We start from the raw sequence: 24303 nt of genomic DNA, 5'->3' as shown, positions 1-24303 counted from the left end.
AAAAAATATATATATATATATAAAAAACCTACTACAAATATATGCATATAGAAAAACATAAACAACAATCAAAATAATTAATCACAAATTATACATAATACATATATGTGCTAATACAAAAATATAAATTGTAGTTTAAAGATGGTAACAGATCTTATACATATACAATGATTCAATAAATACACATTGTTCATGTGGATTCATAATGGCAATTTCATCATCCATAATATCCTTCGTTAGATGGTCGCATGGTTATTTTAATCATCAGAGATACGATTCAGATCAGAAATGGTCACACTGGATCTAATCAGAGTAGAGTCAAAAATATAAAAAGTTAAAAAACATAGAACAATACTTACAAGAAGGATGCAAAACTTTGAGATTCGTTTAGGCCTTTCGGAGACATAGTATCTAAAATAACAATCCATTTAGTCTCCTTCCGCAAAAGGTCCCTAAAGATATCACCCCCACGATTCCCCTGATAGATCCGATCGATCCCCTTTACTTTAAGTAAACTCCAATTCCTATCATGGTGATCCCCGAAATGTCTAGCCAAAGGTTTGCTCCGATCACCAAAACACTCTTCGTGATCCCTGTTCGTTATCCCTTTAATGTCACGAATGTGTTCCATCACGCGCACTTTAAGCTCCCTTGTGGTCATCCCAAAAATCTATATTTAAAATGTCTGAAGACACGAGACCTAGAGAATTACTCTGCAGATTGCGGATGGGGGGACGGGACGGGACGGACAACAGTGACAGTGATAGGAAGCTGTAGGGTAAATCGGTGCAGGAAGGGTTAATACTACACATTTACAAAAAGGGCCCCTTTATATTGCATTATCTGAAAGGGGTGCTGTGCACTGGGGAAGTAGGTGAAGATTTATATATTTGTGGGATGAAGGGCTAAGGATGGGATGTTGAAAAATCAAGGTGCAAGCATGATAAAGTATTGGGGTGCAGGCTCGCACTGACCATACATAAAGGGACTATAGACTAAACATAGAATACTGGGGTGCAGGTAACTTCTGTGTATAGGCAATTTAAGGAGGGGATGCTGGAAAAATATTGCAGTGCGGCTAATCTATTCATATATAGCAAAGAAGGTGAGGGCTAGTGAGTAAAAAGGGGGTACAGTCAGTGTTCCCTATAAATAATGGTAGTGCTGAGTGATGAGAGAATATTGTGATACAAGTCAGTGTTAACTAAACATATATAAAAAACAGTGTGAGCCCCAGTAAATATGGGGGTGCAGATCAGTATTAAGTGGACATAGAGGCAAGTAACATAAAAGATGGGAGTGCTGGTGGGGGAGTTTGTGTAAATATAGGGGTGGGAAGTTCAGTTCTAGCAAGTGAGGGCAAATTTTTAGGGTGCAGGTCAGTATTCTATGTACTTGTACATGGGGAGGCTTGATACGTACAGTAGGAATTTGGTGTAAGGCATTGGTGACTCTTTGGTGAGATGGGGGGGGGGGGTTAATGTGTGGGGACAGTTAAGGAAGAGATCATCCCCGAGCCATTTATAGTACAGAGCGGAGGAGCAGAGGGATCTCCTCCACTCGTTGTGGAAACGAGGCTAGGTATTTCTATTAGAATTTTTTATTAGGCACTATGGGGCATTATACTGTATGGGGCAGCTATAGGGGCATTATACTGTATGGGGCAGCTATGGGGGTATTATACTGTATGGGGGCAGCTAAGGGGGCATTATACATTATGGTGGCAGTTAAAGGAGCATTATACTGTGTGGGGCAGCTATAGGGGCATTATACTATATGGGGCAGCTTTGGGGCATTATACTGTATGGGACAACTATGGAGGAATTATACTGTATGGGACAGCTATGGGGGCATTATACTGTATTGGGGCAGCTATGGGGCATTACACTTTATAGTGGCAGCTAATGGGGTATTATACTGTATGGGGCAGCTGTGGGGGCATTATACAAAAACGTTTGAAAATACGGAGCTGTTTTCAAGGGAAAACAGCACCTGATTTTCAGAAGTTTTTTGAGCAACTTGCATTTTTCGCACCGTTTTTGGAGCTCTTTTCAATAGAGTCTATGAGAAAACAGCTCCAAAAACGTCCCAAGAAGTGTCCTGCACTTCTTTTGACGAGGCTGTAATTTTACGCGTCGTCTTTTGACAGCGACGCATAAAATGACAGGTCGTCGGCACAGTACAAAGCAATGGGCAGATGTTTGCCGACGTATTGGAGCCATCTTTTCAGGCGTAATTCGAGGCATAAAAAGCCTCCATTACGCCTGAAAATAGGTCGTGTGAACCCAGCCGTAGCATGTCACTTCTTGAGGCGTTTTTTGGAGCTGATCTTCCATTGAACACTATGAAAATGCCTCAAAAAACGCCTCAAAAAATGCCTGAAAAGAAGCCTCAAAAGAAGATCCAAATGTCATTTTAAGGGTATGTTCACACTACAGCGTCCGTAACGGCCGAAATTACGGGGCTGTTTTCAGGAGAAAACAGCCCCGTCATTTCAGCCGTAACGGCATGTGCAGGCGCTTGAACGCCGCGTCCATTACGGACGTAATGGGCGCTGCTTTTCATTGAAGTCAATGAATAACGGCTCCAATTAGGTTCCAAGAAGTGACAGGACACTTCTTTGGCACGGGCGTCTATTTATGCGCCGTCTTTTGACAGCGACGCGTAAATATACGCCTCGTGTGAACAGACAAACATCAGCCCATTGCTTTCAATGGGCAGATGTTTGCCAACGCTATTGAGGCGCATTTTCGGACGTAATTCGAGGCGTAAAATGCCCGAATTACGTCTGTAAATAGTGTGTGTGAACATACCCTTAGCTTCAAAAATGCCTGCAAATCAGAGGCTGTTTTCTCTGAAATCAGATCCGTATTTTCAGAAGTTTTTTGTTAAGCGTGTGACCATACCCTAAGGCTGGGTTCACACGACCTATTTTCAGGCGTAAACGAGGCGTATTATGCCTCGATTTACGCCTGAAAATAGGGCTACAATACGTCAGCAAACATCTGCCCATTCATTTGAATGGGTTTGCCGACGTACTGTGCAGACGACCTGTAATAGCTGTCAAACGATGACGCGTAAATTGACTGCCTCGGCAAAGAAGTGCAGGGCACTTCTTTGCAACGTAATTTGAGCCGTTCTTCATTGAAGTCAATGAAGAGCAGCTCAAGATTTATGAGCGTCAAAGACGCCTCGCATAATGCGAGCAGGAGCTTTTACGTCTGAAACGAGGCAGCTGTTTTCTCCTGAAAACAGTCTGTCTTTTCAGGCGTAAAAGCCTCTCATCGTGTGCACATACCCTAACGCCCATTACGTCTGAAATTAGGAGAAAACAGCTCCTGCATTTCAGATGTAATTGCTCGTACTCGCGTTTTGCGAGGCGTCAATTACGGACGTAATTTGGAGCTGTTCTTCGTTGGAATCAATGAAAAACGGCTCCAATTACGTCCCAAGAAGTGTCCTGCACTTCTTTGCCGATGCTGTTATTTTACGCGTCGTCGTTTGACAGCGACGCGTAAAATTACAGGTCGTCGGCACAGTACATCGGCAAACCCATTCAAATGAATGGGCAGATGTTTGCCGACGTATTGGAGCCGTATTTTCAGGCGTAAATCGAGGCATAATACGCCTCGTTTACGCCTGAAAATAGGTTGTGTGAACCCAGCCTTAGGCTATGTTCACACTGAGTTTTTTTGTAGGCGGAATTTCTGCTTCAAAATTCCGTTTGGAAGTTTGAGGCAGATTTCTCCCTGCACGCCGATTTTCGCGGCGTTTTTCGCCCGCGGCCATTGAGAGCCGCGGGCATAAAACGCTGCGAAATACGCTTTCTCTGCCTCCCATTGAAGTCAATGGGAGGTCAGAGGCGGAAACGCCCGAAGATAGGGCATGTCGCTTCTTTCTCCCGCGGGGCGGTTTTACCGCTCGCGGGAGAAACCCCCCCCCCCCCCCCCGCCTCCCATTGAAATCTACGAGAGGCATTTTCGGGCCATTTATGACAAGATTTTTGGAGCGGTTTCCGCGCCAAAAAAACTCTGTGTGAACATAGCCTTAGGCCTCATGCACACGACCGTATTTTTTCCCTCCCGTAAATACTGGCGTAAATACGGGTCCGGTGTCACACGTATTCGACCCGTTTTGCACCAGTATTTATGGACCCATGCCTGTAAATACGGGCCCGGTGTCACCCGTATTCCACCCGTATTTACGGGCACGTATTCTCTGCAAAATTGCACTTCACTAATCGGCAGCCCATTCTCTCTATCAGTGCAGAATAGAGAGAAGGGGCAGCCCTTTCCGAGGTAAAAGTAAAAGAAATTCATACTTACCCGGTCGTTGCCTTGGTGACGCGTCCCTCTCTTGACATCCAGCCCGACATCCCTGGATGACGCGGCAGTCCATGTGACCGCTGCAGCATGTGATTGGCCTGTGATTGGCTGCAGCGGTAACATGGGCTGAAATGTCATCCAGGGATGTCGGGCCGGATGTCGAGAGGGACGCGTCACCAAGGCAACGGCCGGGAGGCCGGACTGGAGGAAGAAGCAGGAAGTTCTTGGTAAGAATGAACGTCTTTTCTTTTTTTTACAGGTTGCTCTATATTGTGATCGGAATTCACTGTCCAGGGTGCTGAAACAGTTACTGCCGATCAGCACCCTGGACAGTGACTACCCACTGACGTCGCCTAGTAACGCTGCCGTAATGACGGGTGCACACACGTAGCCACCCGTCATTACGGGAGCTCCATAGACGTCTATGGGCTGCCCGTGCCATTATTACGGCCTGAAATAGGTCATGTTCTATCTTTTTCAACGGCACGGGCACCTTCCCGTAAGAAAGCGGGAAGGTACCCGTGGCTAATAGAAGTCTATGAGCCCGTTATTATGGGTCATAATTACGACCCGTAATAACGGGAGTTTTTACGGTCGTGTGCATGAGGCCTAAGAGGCTTGGCTTAACAGGAAAAAAAATTGCTGGTTGTCCCTCTCTGTGATATTTGAAAGTTGGGAGGTATGTTCGTGGGTGTCATGGACATTATTACATATATCTACACTTCCTTAAAGAGGCTCTATCACCAGATTATAACAGCAGTGGTTTTTATTTTGAAAAACAATCATTTTTGAGCGAGTTATGAGCAATTTTAGATTTAGTTTCTTAAAGGAACAGTGTCACCACAAAAAAAAATTCATGTCAGTTTTATGTTAATGTTTTATTAAAAACGTTTTTATTTATTTGTGTGTTTGTGTGTTACTTTTTTCTATTTTTTCACTTTTTCTTCCCTATGGGGGCTGCCATTTTTTTTTCCATTTCTGTATGTGTCGATTAACGACACATACAGACATGGAATACGGCAGCCACAGTCCCATAGGGACTGCGAACGGGGCCCGTCCCATCCACTTCTGTGTACGCCGTCTGTGTGGGAACGGCGCATGCGCCGCTCCCACACAGTCCAATTTGAAATGCGCGCCATTTTCCTGTGGACCGGAAGTCGCGGCCGGGCAGTAAGATTACTACTTCCGGTCGCGGCTTTCGGACTTGTGCACTTGGACCAGCGGCAGCAGACGGAGCGGACGGGCCGGAGGGAGCCGCGGCGGCAGGAGCAGGTAAGAGATTTCTATGTATGTTCGTGTTTGTGTGTGTTTACTACTGTATGTAAACCTACTACACTGTGTGTTAGCTAAAAAATTGCGACACACAGTGTAGGAGGTTAGACCGTTCAATCCCCTCGTTTATCCCGGCACTAGCCAGGATAAAGGAGGGGGGGGGATTCTCAGAGCTCACTAGAGCGAGTGCTTTTTTCCCAATTTTGCAACAAAAAGCAATGTGCTTGCTTTACCACATGCAATGCTGCAATTTTGGGAATAGCTCCATCTAGTGACCAGCACTGGAAAATATTATAAATTAGAATCTAATATTTGAAAAAAATAAAAAAAAATTGAACAATGTTTAATCACCTACCCACTAAATGTTTAATTAAAAAAAAAAAAACATGTTTTGCTGGCAACACATTCCCTTTAATGCCCAACTGGGCGTGTTTTTACTTTTGACCAAGTGGGTGTTGTAAAGAAGTGTATGAGGCTGACCAATCAGTGACCAATCAGTGTCCTACACTTCTCATTGTTCCAGCCCAGCTTCTTTCACTGCACAATCTCACTGTGCTGTGGATCATGCTGGGCTGGAACAATGAGAAGTGTATGTCACTGATTGGTCACTGATTGGTCAGCCTCATACACTTCTTTACAACACCCACTTGGTCAAAAGTAAAAACACGCCCAATTGGGCATTAAGAAACTAAATGTAAAATTGCTCATAACTCGCTCAAAAATGATCGTTTTTCAAAATAATAACCACTGCTGTTATCTACATTCCAGCGCCGATCAGATTATGTAGGAGATAGGGCTCTTATAATCTGGTGACAGAGCCTCTTTAAGGCTAGGAAAACACACACAGATTTGATGGAGATTTGATGGACTATAGCGTGTGACTGTGCCGCTGCCATCATCATTGTGAACGCTATTAGATAGTTTTGCCAAACAATGCCCTTTGTAATTGCCAGACCATCCATCAATATCATTTACGTCTCATGATTTGTTGCTCTTACATTCAAAACTTTTAGCATTCCTGAATATTTACAATCGCCATCTAAAGTAGTCTTCACGTGTCGAGACAATATGTAAAGTGGCTGCCCCAGGTGAAAAAAACAGTAGCATATGGCAGCACGGGCATATATGGCAGCTGGTATAAATTTGCTTCTGATCAAACTGTAATGATTTTCTGTGCGAATTTTTTTTACTATTGTAATTGCATGTAACCAAAATTCTGTTCAAATAGGAAGAATACTATTTCTATGGAGATGAGGGAAGGCTTGTAAGAATGTAGTCACATATGGCGTAAAAATCCGCCACAAAATATGCAAAATTTAAATTTACCAGCAGAATTACTTTTGCAGATTTTGTGGTGAATTTGTGCATATTTGTGTTGCGTATTTCAGTGCGGAATTTCGCATTGAAGTCTATGATGAAATTCTGTATCCAAAATCCGCAATACATACAGAAAACACTGCAGAAATTTTTCGCAGTGGAAAAATTCTGCACAGATATTTAAACCATGTATGTCTTGCGTATTTTGTTTCTATTAGTAGGAATACATGGTGTACATTTCTGCAGCGGATTTAATGTTCATGGGTTGTAGAGTGCTGTAATACAGCTGTGTGCATGAGCAATGTGTGCATATTTTTCATTTGTTCACAATTTTTTCATATCTAAAGGTTTTGATATGCAGACACAATATAAAGACGCTATAAAATATTTCAGACATTCATGTTACCACTATGAGCATTTTGATTGTTTAGCATGTTTGTATTTCATTGCTCGCAGAATAAGTACAGTCTATATGAAACATTAACATACATTATAATGGTACCAACATGAAGGAGGATTGGGTAGGGTTTCACGTATTGGAGAATATTTATCAATGCAATGAAGCTAGTTTTCTAGCATAACTGTATTTAAAAGAAAGGTGTCCATTTATCATCTGCCAGGTATTTGGAAATGAGAATAAAGACATGTCACAGAGCATACCTTACTCCTTCGAGGGGCTATCTGATGGACATATATAATAACTCTAAGGGTATGTTCACACACTAGACTAAAAACGTCTGAAAATACGGAGCTGTTTTCAAGGGAAAACAGCTCCTGATTTTTAGACGTTTTTTGTGCCACTCACGATTTTTGCGACGTTTTTCCTCTGCGTTTTTTACTGCCGTTTTTGGTGCTTTTTTCAATAGAGTCCATGTAAAACAGCTCCAAAAACGTCCCAAGAAGTGTCCTGCACTTCTTTTTCGCGGCCGTTTTTTTACACGCAAAAAAATGCCACGAAAAATGCTCCATCGGAACAGAATGCCGTCTTCCCATTGAAATCAATGGGCAGATGTTTGGAGACGTTCTGCTTCCGATTTTTCGGCCGTTTTTCGAGCGTTTACGGCCCTAAAAATGGCCAAAAATAGGTAGTGTAAACATACCCTAGGGCTGGGTTCACACGACCTATTTTCAGGCGTAAACGAGGTGTAATATGCCTCGATTTACGCCTGAAAATACGGCTCCAATACGTCGGCAAACATCTGCCCATTCATTTGAATGGGTTTGCCGACGTACTGTGCCGACGACCTGTAATTTACGCGTCGTCGTTTGACAGCTGCATCCGCAGCACACATAACATGTGCATGACAGCTGCGGACTTCATTGCGGAATTTAGAATCTCCATTGAAGTCAATGGAGAAATTCCGCCATGAGTCCGCAACCAGTCCGCCACTGCTCCGCAACAGACAGAGCATGCTGCGGACACCAAATTCCGCTCCGCAGCCTATGCTCCGCAGCGGAATTTTACGCATCGTCTAAACGAACACTTCTAAATTTAAGTGGAAGTCAATGGAGAAACGGCTCCACTGCGGATTAACGCTGCGGAGTGTCCGCAGCGGAATTCAAGTGAAATTCCGCCACGTGTGAACCCAGCCTTATACAACAATTTTGGGATAGAATAAGAACTTTTACTTTAACACACCTGACTAATTTCGTTCCTAATGATGCCATGTGGGCTATTTTTGGATATCTGGACAAAGGATGTTAAAACTATACATGGGGAGCAGGTAAATTATTGCATATGATAGCGGCAGCGGGTCTAAAATCTATTTTGCACCACCTCTCCAATTGTTTTTGGATAAATTCAAATTTTTTGTTCAAAATAGATTGGACGGAAACCTCAATACGTAAGACGGTGCTCATAGAATCTTTTTTTGACACATGGGGTAGTTTTATCTCTGTTCTTCCGTAACGGATTAGGGAGGCTACCAGAACTAATTTCCAGAACACTGTATGGTACCAGGAAAGGGTATTGATGGGATCACCACCGATGTCATAATAGCAATAACATGATATGTGAATGCCGGAAATACGTGTTTGGAACCTGTTAGGCGGGACCGCAGGTTTCGAATTAATGCACTCTGGGGCATTTATGCCTGTACCTACCGCAAGGGAATAGGGTATACAATATTTGCTGAGTGGCGATGTTTTGGGGAATGTGGGGAGCATGGCTGGCTCTAAGTTCCTCCTAGGAACTTCTGCTTACACTTCAGTAAAGTGATGTTTCATTTTTGATTTGATGTTATTTTATTATTTTCTTCACTATATGATTTATTGTACTGATAGGGGCATTGTTCACTACCTATCTACTGACATGGTAGACGCCTCTATACTTCTGATTTTTGTGCACAGGATTAGATGGATCTTCTGCTATAGTTTCGCTCATTATTATTATTATCACAATGCCCTTGTCGCTTTGATGTTTCTGTTTCATTGTAAAAGAGTTGTTTATGGTGAAAATCACAATAAAAACATTTGGGAAAAAAAAAAAAAAAGAAAGGTGTCCATGTTGAATTCTATATTTATCTACAGATTGGGAATAGATAGAAGTCCCCAAAGGAACGCTATAGTGGCTACCTAATGTTTTTTTTTTCTTTTATTCCTATTTGCTTTCCAAAATGAGAAAATAATTTTCAAATAAATACTACTGCAATAAATAAATTATAAATAAATTATTTTCATGAAGCCAGCTGCCATCGTAATCATATTTTTTGCCTATGGAATAGAATTAGCGGCACTTTGTCCTCTAGTAAAGTGACACATTCCAGTTCTCACAAATCTCCCTACACATCCTGGAAGTTATAACGTCCTATTAGCCGGTCCCTTGTTACCTCATTCTGTATATTTGAAAAGAAGTGTTACTTTATCTTTGTGCAGCTGTATGAATAAGTGAGCGGCTTATAAACTTTTCTATAATTAATTATAATTCTTACTTTAGAAACTGTTAGAGAATTGAGATGATCTTTACAGTCATTAGTTATTGACTATGTGTTATTATTTTTGTTTATAGGGAACATTTGAAGACTAAGAAAAGCCTCCGCCATAGTGGATGGAGTCCTAGTTGTTAAAATTGCATGTTTATTGTGCTGCAAGGGACATCAGGAGGAGGTGCATATAAGCTTCGGAGAAGTATGATCTGCAAGGGGAAATATTATTTATGTAAGGGTATGTTTATACGGCTTATTTTCACCCGTTTTTCGGGGCGGGCTGAAAAAACGGAAGCTAAATGCCTCCAAACATCTGCTCATTGATTTCAATGGGAAAAACGGTGTTTCAATGTGACGGGGCGTTTTTTTATGCGGCCTTTTGAAAAAACGGCGCATAAAAAAACGCCCTGTAAAAAGAAGTGCATGTCACTTCTTGAGCCGTTTTAAGTTGTGTTAATAGAAAAACAGCTCCAAAAACGGCCGCAAAAAAACGCATCAAAATACATTTGATGTTTAGGCTGGGTTCACACGACCTATTTTAAAACAGTCTGTCTTTTCAGACGTAAAAGCCTGCTACCGTGTGCACATACCCTTAAAAAACGGCTGAAAATCAGAGGCTGTTTCCCTTGAAAACAGCTCCATATTTTACAGCTGTTTTTACTTTAGCTTGTTAACATACCATTAGGGTATGTTCATACGGTAAGGGTATGTTCACACGCTAGCTGTAATTTACGGCTGAAATGACAGCCTGTTTTCAGAAGAAAACAGCTGCGTCGTTTCAGCCGTAAATGCTCCACCTCGTAACATACGAGGCGTCTGTGACGCTCGTATATCTTGAGCTGCTCTTCATTGAGTTCAATGAAGAACGGCTCAAATTACGTGGCAAAGAAGTGCCCTGCACTTCTTTGCCGAGGCAGTCAATTTACGCGTCGTCGTTTGACAGCTGTCAAACGACGACGCGTAAATTACAGGTCGTCTGCACAGTACGTCGGCAAACCCATTCAAATGAATGGGCAGATGTTTGCTGACGTATTGTAGCCCCTATTTTCAGGCGTAAAACGAGGCATAATACGCCTCGTTTACGCCTGAAAATAGGTCGTGTGAACCCAGCCTAAGCAAAAAAAAGTCTGAAAATACGGAGCTGTTTTCAGGGGAAAACAGCTCCTGATTTTCAGGCGTTTTTTAATCAAACTCACGTTTTTCTAGGCATTTTTTACGGCCATTTTTGGAGCTGTTTTTCTATAGAGTCAATGAAAAACGGCTCAAGAAGTGACATGCACTTCTTTATTGCGGGCGTTTTTGTCTGCCCTGTCGCAACAGAACGCCATATTTCCCATTGAAATCAATGGACAGATGTTTGGAGGTGTTCTCCCGAAAAACGGACGAAAATAAACCGTGTGAACATACCCTTACTGTTTTCATACTGATTTATAGTTTTTTAATGTTATTTCTCTATTTATATACAAACCACTCCGCTGTCTGACGTGTCACCTAATGGCTTACTTCTAACTGCGTAACCGTCATCTAAGCTCCCATAATGCAATGCTCAATTATGACAGGTAACCAGCAGAATTTATCTTACTGGCTGAACAGACACTAAAATATCATGCAAATAAAAAGCAGCATGAGATAAGTAAATCAATGTATCTACGCAATTGCCACACTTTTTACCCAGATTTAGGACTCATGCAGATGACTCACAGTCCCTACAGTTCCATATTATGGAAAATGGCAAAAAAAAACTGCCGTTTTTCGTTTAGCGTGTGAAAATACCCTAATGGTATGGTCACACGTACCTTTTTCAGGCGTTTGTCTGATAGTAAACGCCTTGAAATACGCCTGGAAAAACACTAGCAAAACGCCTACAAACAGCTTCCAATTGAATTCAATGGGAAATGCACTGTGCTGTTCACATGAGGCGTATTTTTACACTGCTGAATTAAAAAAACGACTCGTAAAAAAAGTAGCATGTCATTTCTTGAGGCGTTTTTGGAGCTGATTTTCCATTGACACTATGGAAATAGCCTAAAAAAAAAGCCTCAAAAGAAGCTTCAAATTAAAAAAAGCTACATTTTCAGCTTCACAACGCCCTGAAATCAGATGCTAGTTTCCCTTGCAAACAGCTCCGTAATTTTCGGCCACTTCTTTTTGTACGTGGGAACATACCCTTAAGGTATGTTCACACGCAGAGTCAAAAAAGGCTGAAAATTACGAAACTGTTTTCAGAGAAAACAGCCTCTGATTTTCAGCCGTTTTTGAAGGCTAAAACTTTTTTTGAGGCGTTTTTGGAGCTGTTTTTCCATTGACACAATGTAAAACAGCTCCAAAAACAGCTCAAGAAGTGACATGCAAAAAAAACGCCCCGTCTGAGCGAAACAACATTTTTCCCATTGAAATCATTGGGCAGATGCTTGTAGACGTTCGCTATCCGTTTTTTCAAAAAAAGAAACACACCAGAGTTGCTATTTTTTGATCACCATACCTACCAAAAAAAATTGAATAAAAAGTGCACCCTAAAATGGTACTACAGTTTTTTCAGCAAAATAATTTCACAGCTCCATCGATGAAAAAAATTATGGGTCTCAGACAGTGTCGGACTAGATTACCTTGGGCCCACCAGAGGAAATACTTCTTGCACCCACCCGTCAGCTATATAGCTCTTAATTGGTTAGTAAAACGTGTGTAGTAACCCAAAGACCAATATTGCCACCACATAGTAAGGGTATGTGCACACGCTAGCTGGCTTTTACGTCTGAAATTACAGACTGTTTTCAGGAGAAAACAGCTGTGTCGTTTCAGACGTAAAAGGTCCTTCTCGCATTATGCGAGGCGTCTTTGACTGCCGAACATTTGAGCTGTTCTTCATTGAATTCAATGAAGAACGGCTCAAATTACGTTTCAAAGAAGTGTCCTGCACTTCTTTGACGAGGCAGTCATTTTACGCGTCGCCATTCAAATGAATGGGCAGATGTTTGCCGACGTATTGTAGCCGTATTTTCAGGCGTAAATCGAGGCATAATACGCCTCGTTTACGCCTGAAAATAGGTCGTGTGAACCCAGCCTCACTGTATAGTGGTAGATACTAGTCCTACACAGGCGCTCTGAAAACCATATAACTTAAAGGAGTTTTTCCATCTTAGACATTTATGGCATATCCACAGGAAATGCCCATAATGTCTGATAGATGTGTGTCCAATCTATGGGACCAGCACCTATATCGAGAACTGGCTGTAAAATCCAGACAGAGACTAGTGGAGAGAGTGTCGCACGTACGCGCGCAGCTCTTTCTACTCTGTTCAATTCGGAGTTACGGAAACAGCCGAGCAAGCGCTGTTTGGAAGTTTCTGTAACAACCATACAACAATAGAGACATGCGCGATCCTCCCTCCACTAGTATCTGCATGGATTCTGCGGACAGTTCAAAATAGGTGTGGGTCCCAGGCCAGCATCTATCAGACATTTTTGCTATTTCCTGTGGATATTCCATAAATGTCTAAGAAGGGAAAACCCCTTTAATACAGAACAGTGAAATCCAATGACTCACCAGTGATGTCTTCTCAGATTGGAGTCGTTCACTTTGAATTTTCCTCTTCATCCGGCCCAGAACACCGTGACGACTTGACCTGCAGTGTTTGCAACACAAACATCTTTGGCCTCTCGCTTTTCTAGCACCATCCCCACCTACTCCCCACCCTCTACACATACCTCACCATTTATAGTGCCCCAGATGGAAATAATTTCCCCTCTTGGTGTCACACACTCTGATACTACCCCCTTTAGGCCCAACACAGTAATAGTGCCACACACAGCCCCCTGGAGATAGTACCCCACAGCCCCCTGTAGATAGTGCCACAGACAGCCCCCTTGTAGAAATTGCCACACAGCCCCCCTTGTAGAAAGTGACACAGAGCCCTCCTTGTAGACAGTGCCACACCCCCCTTGTAGATAGTGCCACACAGCCCCCTGTAGATGGTGCCACAATGCCGCCTGTAGATAGTGTGACGCCCCCTATTGTAGATAATTCAACACCCCCTTGTAGATAGTGCCACTTAAAGAAATAAAAAAGCTTGTGCTCACCTAGCCCTGTTACCGCGAAGAACGGAGCTCCACAGAAGGCCTCTTTAGCCACGTTAGGCCTGCAGCCTATGAGACACTGAGACAGGAACCTTGCGTAGGCCGGCGCGATGCAGTAAAGTCATTGCACTAGCCTGCGCAGAGATCCTGTCCCAGCGTCTTATAGGCTGCAGGCCTAATGTGGCCTGTAGCCTAGTGAATAGCAGAGCAGAGATTTGATTGCTCTCTGTTCTGCAATAGTCTTTAATGGTATTTGCGTCTTGAGGACACAGATACAATTAAATGTGGCAGTCGCCCAGTGACGCCACTGGACCGGACAACTGGCGTCCGCCAGTTGAGGACCTCTGCTCTACATCCTCTGGTAGGACACAGACCTTAAACAGTCTGTGGGCTACAAGAGTAAGCAGCGTGATAGAATCAGCTCGGTGCCTTGGCCCACTGGTGGATCCTCCAGTCCTCTGTTGGGCCAGTCCGACGCTGATCTCAGAATAACGTGACACAAAGAAAGACATTTTTTTTTAGCAATTGAATTTTATTTTGTGGAAGTTGTAAAGCATAAAAAAAAACGATATAAATTTGATATCACTGTAATTATATTGACCCGCAGAACAAAGTTAACATGTAATTTTTATAGCACGGTGAACGGCACAAAAATAAAACCCCAAAAACAATGGAGGAATTGATGTTTTTCTTCATTCCACTCTACATGGAACTTTTTGTTTTCGATTTTCAGTATTTTATATGAAACAATAAATGGTGCCATTAAAAACTACAAATCGTCCCACAAATAACAAGCCCACATACGGCTATGTCTACAGAAAAATTAAAAAGTTAAAGCTCTTGGAATGCAGGGTGGAAAAAAGAAAAAACAAACGATGGCTGCAGCAGGAAAGGGTTAATATGTGATCTGTGGGAGTGAGAGCCACACCAATCATAACAACAAGTGCTGCTTCATACTTGTGATCTCACAATGATGGCATATTCTAGATATATGCTATACAATTTGACTATTTGACTCTAAGGTCAGGTTCCCGCTGGTCGGATACACTGCGTAAAACAATACAGCGTATTAAACAAGAACCACAGGGAATTCCCGAATATCTGCATTAAATTGTGGTGTGAAATCTCCGCTGCAGAAAGCAGTGTTTAAAAAACCCCAAAAAAACCCCTCACACTTACTCCCGGCCGTTGTCATGGCGATGCGTCCGTCAGTTCTGAGTGCAGCCCGGCCCCCTGAGATGATTGGCTGCAGGAGTCACATGGGATGAAACGTCAGGCTGCACTCAGTATACTGCAACCGGGGGGGGGGGGTAAGTATAAGCTTTTTTTTATTAATTTTAAATCAAATACTTTTTTTTCTCATTTGTGCTTTTTGCAGCATTTCCACCGGAAAAGTCGCAATACTTGGCTATTTGTAGCGAGTTTTATATACCCATTGAATTCATTGGAGAAAACCCACAACAGAAAAGCAACGAAAATGCAGCATAAATTGACACGCTGGGATTTACAATCCGCACCGCAGGTTCATTTATGTCAGGTATGGCCACTCATATATTGTTGTTGCTGTTATCTCCTTGTTTCAGCAGATTCCAGCTGACCATTATGAAGAGTCTTCTTCATACCTAAGGTCCACTTTTTCCCTTTGAAATTTTGATTTTGATTTTTTTTTCCAACACCAGGACAATCTATTTATAAACCAGTGCCAACTTCTGAGCTGCATATACTGATCACGATGACAATGGAGAACAGGGTAAACATGACATTTAAATAAAATAAAAAAAACATACCAGTACTTCCGCAGCGTAAATTCTGCCCGAAAAACTGCACTACAATTTGGTGCGACTTTTCTAGCGGAATTTCCTGCGGCTTCCAGTACAGATATGCTGTGTACATTTTCACAGACAGGGGCAGATTAAGGGTACCATGGGCCCCGGGCACTTTTTCAAGTCTGCCCCCCCCCCCCCCACGAACTCTGAAGACAGAACTTTGAAGACGCTGTACCGTATATATTTGCAGATTTCGGTTTAGGCGGCCACAGATCTGGAACGCTTTTGAATTAGCTGTAAAAGCAGAATGAGCCATAGAGAAGAGAAAAAGCTGAATATTTTGAGACACTAAAGTGGTTAGGAGCTTTTTAACTTTTTTTATTTTTGTGTCAATGGAGTGGTGAGTGAAGGAATATTTTTTTGCGGGAGGAGTTGCAGTTTTTATTGGCACCATTTAAAGTACCATATAATGGGTGAATTGGAAAAAACTGAGATTCCTCCATGGTTTTTGGGGTTAGTTTTTACTGTATATATTTAGCTTCTCTTAAGGTAGAAGTAGATTTTAAAATCTACTTTTACCTTAAGAGAATGTAAATATATACAGACCCAGAACCAAGCTCAGCACATATACACAGCCCCAGAACCAAGCTCAGTACATATATACAACACCAGAACCAAGCTCAGTACATATATACAACCCTAGAACCATGCTCAGTACATAATAAATACAGCCCCAGAACCAATCTCAGTACAAACATACAGCCCAAAAACCAAGCTCAGTACATATATATAGCACCAGAACCAAGCTCAACACATATATACAGCAACAGAACCGAGCTCAGTACATATATACAGCACCAGAACCAAGCTCAGTACATATATACAGCAACAGAACTGAGCTCAGTACATATATACAGCAACAGAACTGAGCTCAGTACATATATACCACACCAGAACCAAGCTCAGTACATATATACCACACCAGAACCAAGCTCAGTACATATATCCAGCCCCAGAACCAAGCTCAGCACATATATACAGCCCCAGAACCAAGATCAATACAAATATACAGACCCAGAACCAAGCTAAGTACATATATGCGGCAACAGAACCGAGCTCAGTACATATATACAGCAGCAGAACAAATACAGTTCAGTACAGAGATCATTTGCAAATTCAGTTTAACCCCTGCTGTATAAATTTGTACGACATAAAACAACAGCTCCCAGGATAGCCTGAACAATGGTTAGGTTATGCTGGGAGTTGCTATTTAACATAAAATAATTCTACCATCCGTCATCTCACTGCAGATCATACAGTGACTACAGTAATGATCAGTCACAGGAAGAATAAACATTTACATTGAGTGACTCACAGGTGATGTCTCTGATTCTTTTTCGTTCTTTTTCTCTGTTTTTCTCCATCTGGTCCAGACTTCTTCCGGGCACGGCCCATTTCTTCAGCTCCTCACTTTTCCAACACCCACCTATAAATGAAGATTAAATTTCTCATGATGCCACACTCTATGCTTCTAAATATAATAGTATCATAAACTGTGCCCCTGAATATAATAGTACTATACACTGTACTCCTGAATATAAAAGCACTATACACTGCGCCCCTGAATATAATAGTACTATACGCTGCAAATTAAATGTGTCAAAGACTGTTAAGTAAAACACCACACACACTAACAATGCCCCCTGTAGATAGCGACAGTCACAATGCCCCCTGAAGATAGCGACAGTCACAATGCCCCCTGTAGATAGTGTCAGTTACAATGCCCTCTGTAGAAAATTCCCCCTGTAGATAGCGCCAGTTACAATGCCCTTTTTAGATAATGTCCCCCTGTAGATAGTGCTAGTTACAATGCCCTATGTAGATAACGTCCCCTGTATATTGTGCCAGTTACAATGCCCTAAGTAGATAATGACCCCTGTAGATAGCGCCACTTACAATGTCCTCTGTAGATAATGACCCCTGCATCTTTTACCCCCAACGCTGCCCAGAACAAAAAAAAAACGTACTCACCTGTCCCCGTTCCCGCTACTTCCTCCAGCGCCGCAGGAGTGGTCAGAGACCAGAGGGTGTCATCCAGTGTAATGGCGCAGTCGGCGGGATGACATCATCGCGCCGACTATGTCATTAGTAAAGCACAGAATGGGGGGAAGGGAACAAATAGTTCCCTGTCTCGCCAGCGCAGTAAGCAATTGTATCCGCATCCTAAGGATGCGGATATAATTGGGTGAGAGGTCCCACTTCATTCGGGTTCTCTGAACCAGCTGTAAATTTAACAGCCGGTACGGGAGAACAGGGGCGAACTGGGCCCCCTTCCAGCCTCGGGCCCCGGGCACTTGCCCAGATTGCCCTCATTATAATCGGCCCCTGTACACAGCATATCCGCCCTGTGTACACTTCCCCTTAAAATCCTAATTCCGATGAGTAAAAACAGCTTGTTTTCCCCCTTTGATGCCAGTTTTCATGCCCAGAACAATTTTGGATCAAGTTGTACATAACGTAATTGATGTGAGCCATTTCTGTCTGTGTCTGCAGAGTCAAATAAGTGGCCAAAAGTCATTTAACCCTTTGATGCTCACCTTGATGCCTATTTTTATGCCCAGAACCCTTTTGGACCAGGCTGGACACACCTAAATGTTATGTTTGGAAACTGTAACTGTATGCCTGCAGCGTGAGATCCATGTTCCAGAGTCATTTAACCCTTTGAAACACCATTTACTTATTAAGATTAGTAAATATTAAGCAGTCTGTCGATTCTAATGCCAGGTTTTATAGGCAGAACCACTTTGGACCATGATATATCTTATTTGGGCCATCCATGTCCGTGGGCCTGCAGTGTAGGATACTGTAGGTGATCTAAAGTCATTTAACCCTTTAAATACAACCATGACTTATTCAGTTCAGTAAAAACTGTCCATCTACACACTTTGTTGGCATTTTCTATGGCCAGAACCAGTTTGGTTTAGACTGGCCGCCTCCTCTTTTACTGCTGACTATCCTTATCATGTTTAAATCACACAAATAAAGGTGCCCATCTGCCCTCTTTAGTGCCAGTTTTTATGCCCATAACCACTTTGGGCCAGCCTGCATTAAAATTAGTTTAACATGGGCCATCCCCGCCTACAGTATGAGCCTGCAGCGCGAGATCAGCTTCTCCAATCATTTTGCGTCGCCCATTTTCATGCCCATTTTGTGCCCCTTCTCAATGTTTCCAACTTTGGTCTTCTTAGGGCACCTCACTCAATGTAGTTCATTATTAAGATCCATTTCCATTGTTACTCAACTGGTAAAAGACACATATTTTTCTGGTGAATAAAAAAAACCAATAATATAAGTTCTGAATAAGTTTGCCCCAGTCATCAAGGGGTTAAGGAAAGTTTAGCATTGTGCTCCAGGAAAGCTGGGTCTTTCACTACAGTGCACATTCCGGCGCCTGACCTGATCCGGCAGAGAAGAGGTTAAGCTCCGCTTCCACTGCGATCGCTGAACTGAATGAACACATCCACAAGTACGTGCCGTGTGACCACGCCCAGCAGCCAGGATCGCAATTTGATTGGCTCTTTCGGCCGTCATTCATCAAATCCAGCCCTCTATTCTTTTTACTATGAAATGGGGGAGAGTTGGTGGGTTTGGGAACAGGAGATGAGGACCAGAGCGGGGAGGGAGGTGCTGCGGGGGCCACCAGCATCTTCTAGCAGAACAGCCCATTGCGATGGGGAATACAGAAAGTTGTGACTCTTGGGGAGCTGCGATCATCTCCAACAATCTACAAGTATTATCAGCACCCAGGATCTGTGCTCCAGCTCGGTGCATGTGGGCATAGGGTGGTAGGATCGTTGCTGCAAGCTCTGGAGTAGACATGATCTGCACCCAGGACAGATGGATCTCCTGCCCGCTGTGATGTGATGCTCAGCTCTGCTTCTTCAGCACATACCTGTGAACTTGATCACTGAGAGCCTGGAACAGTTTCTTGATGCACCTCCCATGGTCACTACTAGCCTGGGAGCCCCATCTTCCATGTGATCTGCATGCTGGGAGCAGCTATGGGCACGCTGGGATTGTATAAGTGGACCTTGTACCAGAGCCTGGCCACTCTTGTCACTCTCATGCTTGGGATGCTGTTTTGCAGAGGTAAGCCCATGCCCAGTGATGCCTGCCTTCCTCTATTATCTGCTCTCTACCCCTGGATTTATCTGGTATATATGACCTGTGCAAACTATAAATGCCAGGCAGATAGATGATGCCACTAGATCACATGTGCTTCTTATTACTTGTTAAAGGGCACAAATGCACGGACTGTCATGCTTTATTGTTCTTATTGTATCAGCAGTGGATTACATGGAAGTGATACCCTGTATTGACCACAGTGTATTAAATCTCTGCCGCCCAGATTGCCATTCTATCACATAATAAAGTAGTTCTGAAGATGCATTTAATAGAAGTCCCTGTGAACATATAATAGATAGATAGATAGATATTTAATATATATTCTGTTATTTATTTTTCATATTGACAGTGTAACTACTGTATAGCTGTTTTGTATATAGATGTAAACTATTACTTTTCACAACACATAAATATAAATAAAACACAAAGGAACAACTTCTCTAAGAGCCAACTTGTTTCCTAATGATGGTGGGTAAGTACAAGTGTGATTTCTGAGATTGGGACTTGCTTTAGTGGTAGGAGATCATCAGGGAATCATATGATGTTTGACAAGTGGCATCTTTTGATCTTGGCAGAGCCTAATCTGTTCCTTGTCTTTCTTGAGAATTGCTCCTGTTGGCAAGCCTTGGTGGGTTCCTATGACCTCAGGGGATTACAGATAAGAGAGTGCTTATTGTTGAGCATGTTTAAATCCCCTGCCAGCCTTTTTTCCCATGGCACTTGAAGACACCATTTCTCCAAGTTTAAATCCTGAGGGTACTCGGAGACACCATTTTGTCACATTCCTGTCCCAAATATATTTTCTGGTATTAAAGCAGCTATTTAGAATATAGCTTAAAGAACCAATTGTGTCAATGTGTCAGTTCAATTCAAGATCCTTCATGTGAGAGCTCATTTGCCAATAAATATGCGTCCACACTCAGTATAGTCGACATTGATTTGTAGAGACATCCTCAACTTGCCAGAAGACCCTGCTCTACAGGAAATCAGATCATTTTGTAATCCATCAAAACCATTGAATACCAGTACAAGCAAACTAATATGGTACAATATCTACTCAATTGACCTAAATAGATTAAAACTCCACTGTGTGTATTTCATGTGGAACTGATGGATGTATTTATACATTTACATTGTAAATATGAAGCATTACGCTTTTACATCCTTGACTCAAGACCACTTTACAGTCTTCAAGAGTCAACTGCACCTAGATTATTAAAGACTATGTACAGAATGAGGATCAGATAGAAGCGGAATAGTTGAGTAGGTGTCCCAGTGATCCATCATGTGGAGGTTCCTGTCCCCCGGCTGGGACATACCTTTACATGTAATGCAGCTGAACGCCACCTTGGTGCTTTTCATTGCAGCATCATGTATTGGAACATTGTATTTCTTTTGTGCTGGAGAGTTTGAGTGTGATGTAGAGATCTGTAAGATCTATGGCAGTCTCCCGCTCTTTATTGTATTAACTCCAGATTTTCTTTCAACTTCATTGGGTTATAGCAGGGATCATGAGCCCAGATCATGTCCAGTAGTTTGGTCTCCTTATTAGTCACACAAATTAATTGTGCCCCTTTAAATTCTAAGCTGCAGTTGTTATAGGTTTTACTTTATTAGCATTGTTCTATAAGGTAATGCATAGCAAATAATTTATTCTCTCATTGTATTGTACGAGAATATATTACGTTTATCAGGTACAGTAAATCAATAGTTCTTCTCGATGATAAACTGTCTCCACATCGTCTTTTCTGATATATGCTAATTTTAATTCATATTTTATCTAAAACTGACACTGGGGACATAACAGTTACAGATTATCAGCACTATTACCATTAGATCATGTAAGGTAAAGACAGTCAAATGAGGAACGTATGCTAATATAAATTGGTTAGTATGATTAATACAGATGCAGCTAAGCTGAGTTTGCCAGTCGTAGTAGTACCGAGTTTGTCATTTGGCACAACTCACGGTGATACCCCCATTTATTATCTGTGGCTTTACATAGAATTTCAGACAAAACGACTATATAATTGTTATACGCATCCACAGAGCATTCCATGACAAGCTCAGCTCTGCTACATCTGTATTTTTTCTCCCATCATATAGCACTTATAGCTGTAGTATTAAATATGTTATGTGTATATGTTCCTTATTAGCATCATACGGTAGAGGTAGAGTAAACACTATATAATCTATATTTCAGTGATTTTATCTTGCTTACTACAAATTAATTATGCGACCCAAGAAGGTGCCAAGGCCAATATAGAGAGAAAGCTTAGCTCAGAGCAAGGTATGTCGGATCTGGCTTTCAAGATCCCTTAATATTTGATAAGATTTCACTGAGAAACAATTGAGCATTGTGAACGCATCTCGCTCTGCCGGAATTAAGATCGGCTTTAGCTCAGTTCTACTGTATAGAAGCCGGTGCTTGTGCCAGAACCTACCAACACCAACAGCGGCTGCTGAGAGTTCCCGATTATGGCTCATTGAGATAAAAGGGTAAGATATTAATCTCCTGCGGGGAGCAGGGAACGCTGTCTGCATCAGGCAGTGTGGTTTTATACTTCACAGGCTCTTCTGAAAGGCCCTGCAAACTTATTACAATGTCAGCCTGCTTGAGTTCCAAGAGAGCTTTAATTGAGTGATCCCGACCCCCCTCGTCTGGCTTGCAATCCCTCCTTGGGTTTTGTCTCTTCAACTGTAGGATTAAAGATTTTAGGCCTCTTTTACATGGGTTTTTGTCTGACGTTTTAAACTGCATGAAAAAAAACGCACGGAAAAAACGGCAGTAATTTTTATATGTAACGTGCATTTTTTTTCCCCATAGAGAAGTCGATGGGAGAAATGCCAGAAAAAATGGCATTTCTAGAGCATTCTGCATTTTTAAAAGAATATCACGGACTCTAAAAATGCTACAAAACGCCACAATGAAAATGCTGTTATGTAGACTTTCTCATTTTTTACTATAGACATTAAAGTAACATCTGGCCGCAGCGTTTTTTAGTGAAAAAATGTGTAATAAACCATTGTGAAAACCCCACCAAAAAAACTCAAGTAAACACTGTGAATAAATCCAGTTTAGGGCTGTGTTCACATGTGCGTTGGAGGCTCAGTTCGTAGCCTCCGTTGCAGATTCTGTCAAAAATCACGACAAAATAGCGCAGAATGCAGCACTATTTTGTCCTGTCACATGACCGACACTAACCCGACTGAACCGATTAAAGTCAATGGTTTCCGTCGGGCGTCGTTGGTGTCTGTCATGTGACGGGTCTGGGGCTTCCGTTATTTTTGTTTTTCTATTCCTATGACAGAACAGAAAAAAACGGAAACCGAGTCTAAGAAAAATGTAGTTCATACAAGTAATGAACGAGGTAAATTCCAGAAACGATTTCTTTTTATTAGACGTGCAGTATCAACACAAACTTTTCTGACTTTACTATGTGCCCTTGCATTACATTATGCTCGCTACTTGTCCCAGGACGTGTTTTATTTATGATCTTGCCATCTCTTATATTCTGTGGGGCCCATTCTGCCTTGTCTGTTTATTTTCCTCTCAAAGAGAAAAACAGAAGAGTTTCACATAATCACTTTAATAAAACATTATGCTGTCTCTTCTGATGGTACCAGCTCAGGATTTGGATTATTAATACTTGACTAAATATAATGCCAATACACGGGATATTGTTGCACCGGAAAGAAATCTTCCAGACATAATTCCCTGCCCTAACAAAGCTTACAATCTATTTGACCCATTGCAAGCAAAGGAATACACATACGCTATATGGACAAAAGTATTCGGACACATTATTCATTGAATTCAGGTGTTTTATTCAGTCCCATTGCCACAAGTGTATAAAATAAAGCACCTAGTCATGCTGCCTGCCTTTACAAACATTACATCACCAAGCACCATGCCAAGTGTCAGATGAAGTGGTGTAAAGCGTTTTGCCACTGAAATCTGGAGCAGTGGAAACGTGTTCTGTGGAGTGACAAATCATGCTTCTCTATCTGGCAGTCTGATGGACAAGTCTGGGTTTGGAAAATGCCAGGAGAACGCTACCTGCCTGACTGCATTGTGCCAACTGTAAAGTTTGGTGCAGGAGGGATAATGCTATGGGGTTAATTTTCAGGGGTTGACCTAGGCCCCTTTGCTCCAGTGTAGGGAACTCTTAAAGGGGTTTTTCTCTTTCTGACAACTCATGACCTATCCACTAGGTCATCAGTATATGATCGGTGCGTGTCCGACACCCGGACCCCGTACCTATCTGCCACTCCGGCTACCTCCGGGCGCAGGACGATGTTGACGGTAGCAGATGGCTCCGGTCAAATAATAGCGGCCGAACTGCAGAATTTCAGCTCTGCTCCTATTCAAGTGAAACCGAGCCTAAGACTGTGACTGTGCCCCAGTGCACAAAGCAAGGTCCATAAAGACATGGTTGG

The 24303-nt window shown here is 42.3% G+C and overlaps 1 protein-coding gene across 1 annotated transcript in view; it reads left to right on the top strand.

Moving 5' to 3' along the window:
- The first annotated feature begins 19345 nt into the window (after nt 1-19345).
- Nucleotides 19346-24303, top strand: part of TMEM132C (transmembrane protein 132C) — a 613640-nt gene continuing 608682 nt past the window's right edge. Inside the window, exon 1 of the mRNA XM_075833447.1 lies at nt 19346-19827. Coding sequence (XP_075689562.1) covers nt 19725-19827 — 103 coding nt within the window. The 5' untranslated portion in view covers nt 19346-19724. The remainder of the gene's footprint in view (nt 19828-24303) is intronic.

This window comes from Rhinoderma darwinii, chromosome 1 (assembly GCF_050947455.1).
Source record: "Rhinoderma darwinii isolate aRhiDar2 chromosome 1, aRhiDar2.hap1, whole genome shotgun sequence".
In the NCBI taxonomy this organism is placed as follows: domain Eukaryota; kingdom Metazoa; phylum Chordata; class Amphibia; order Anura; family Rhinodermatidae; genus Rhinoderma; species Rhinoderma darwinii.
The sequence above is the reverse complement of the archived record's forward strand: the minus strand, read 5'-3'. Positions and strand labels throughout refer to the sequence as shown.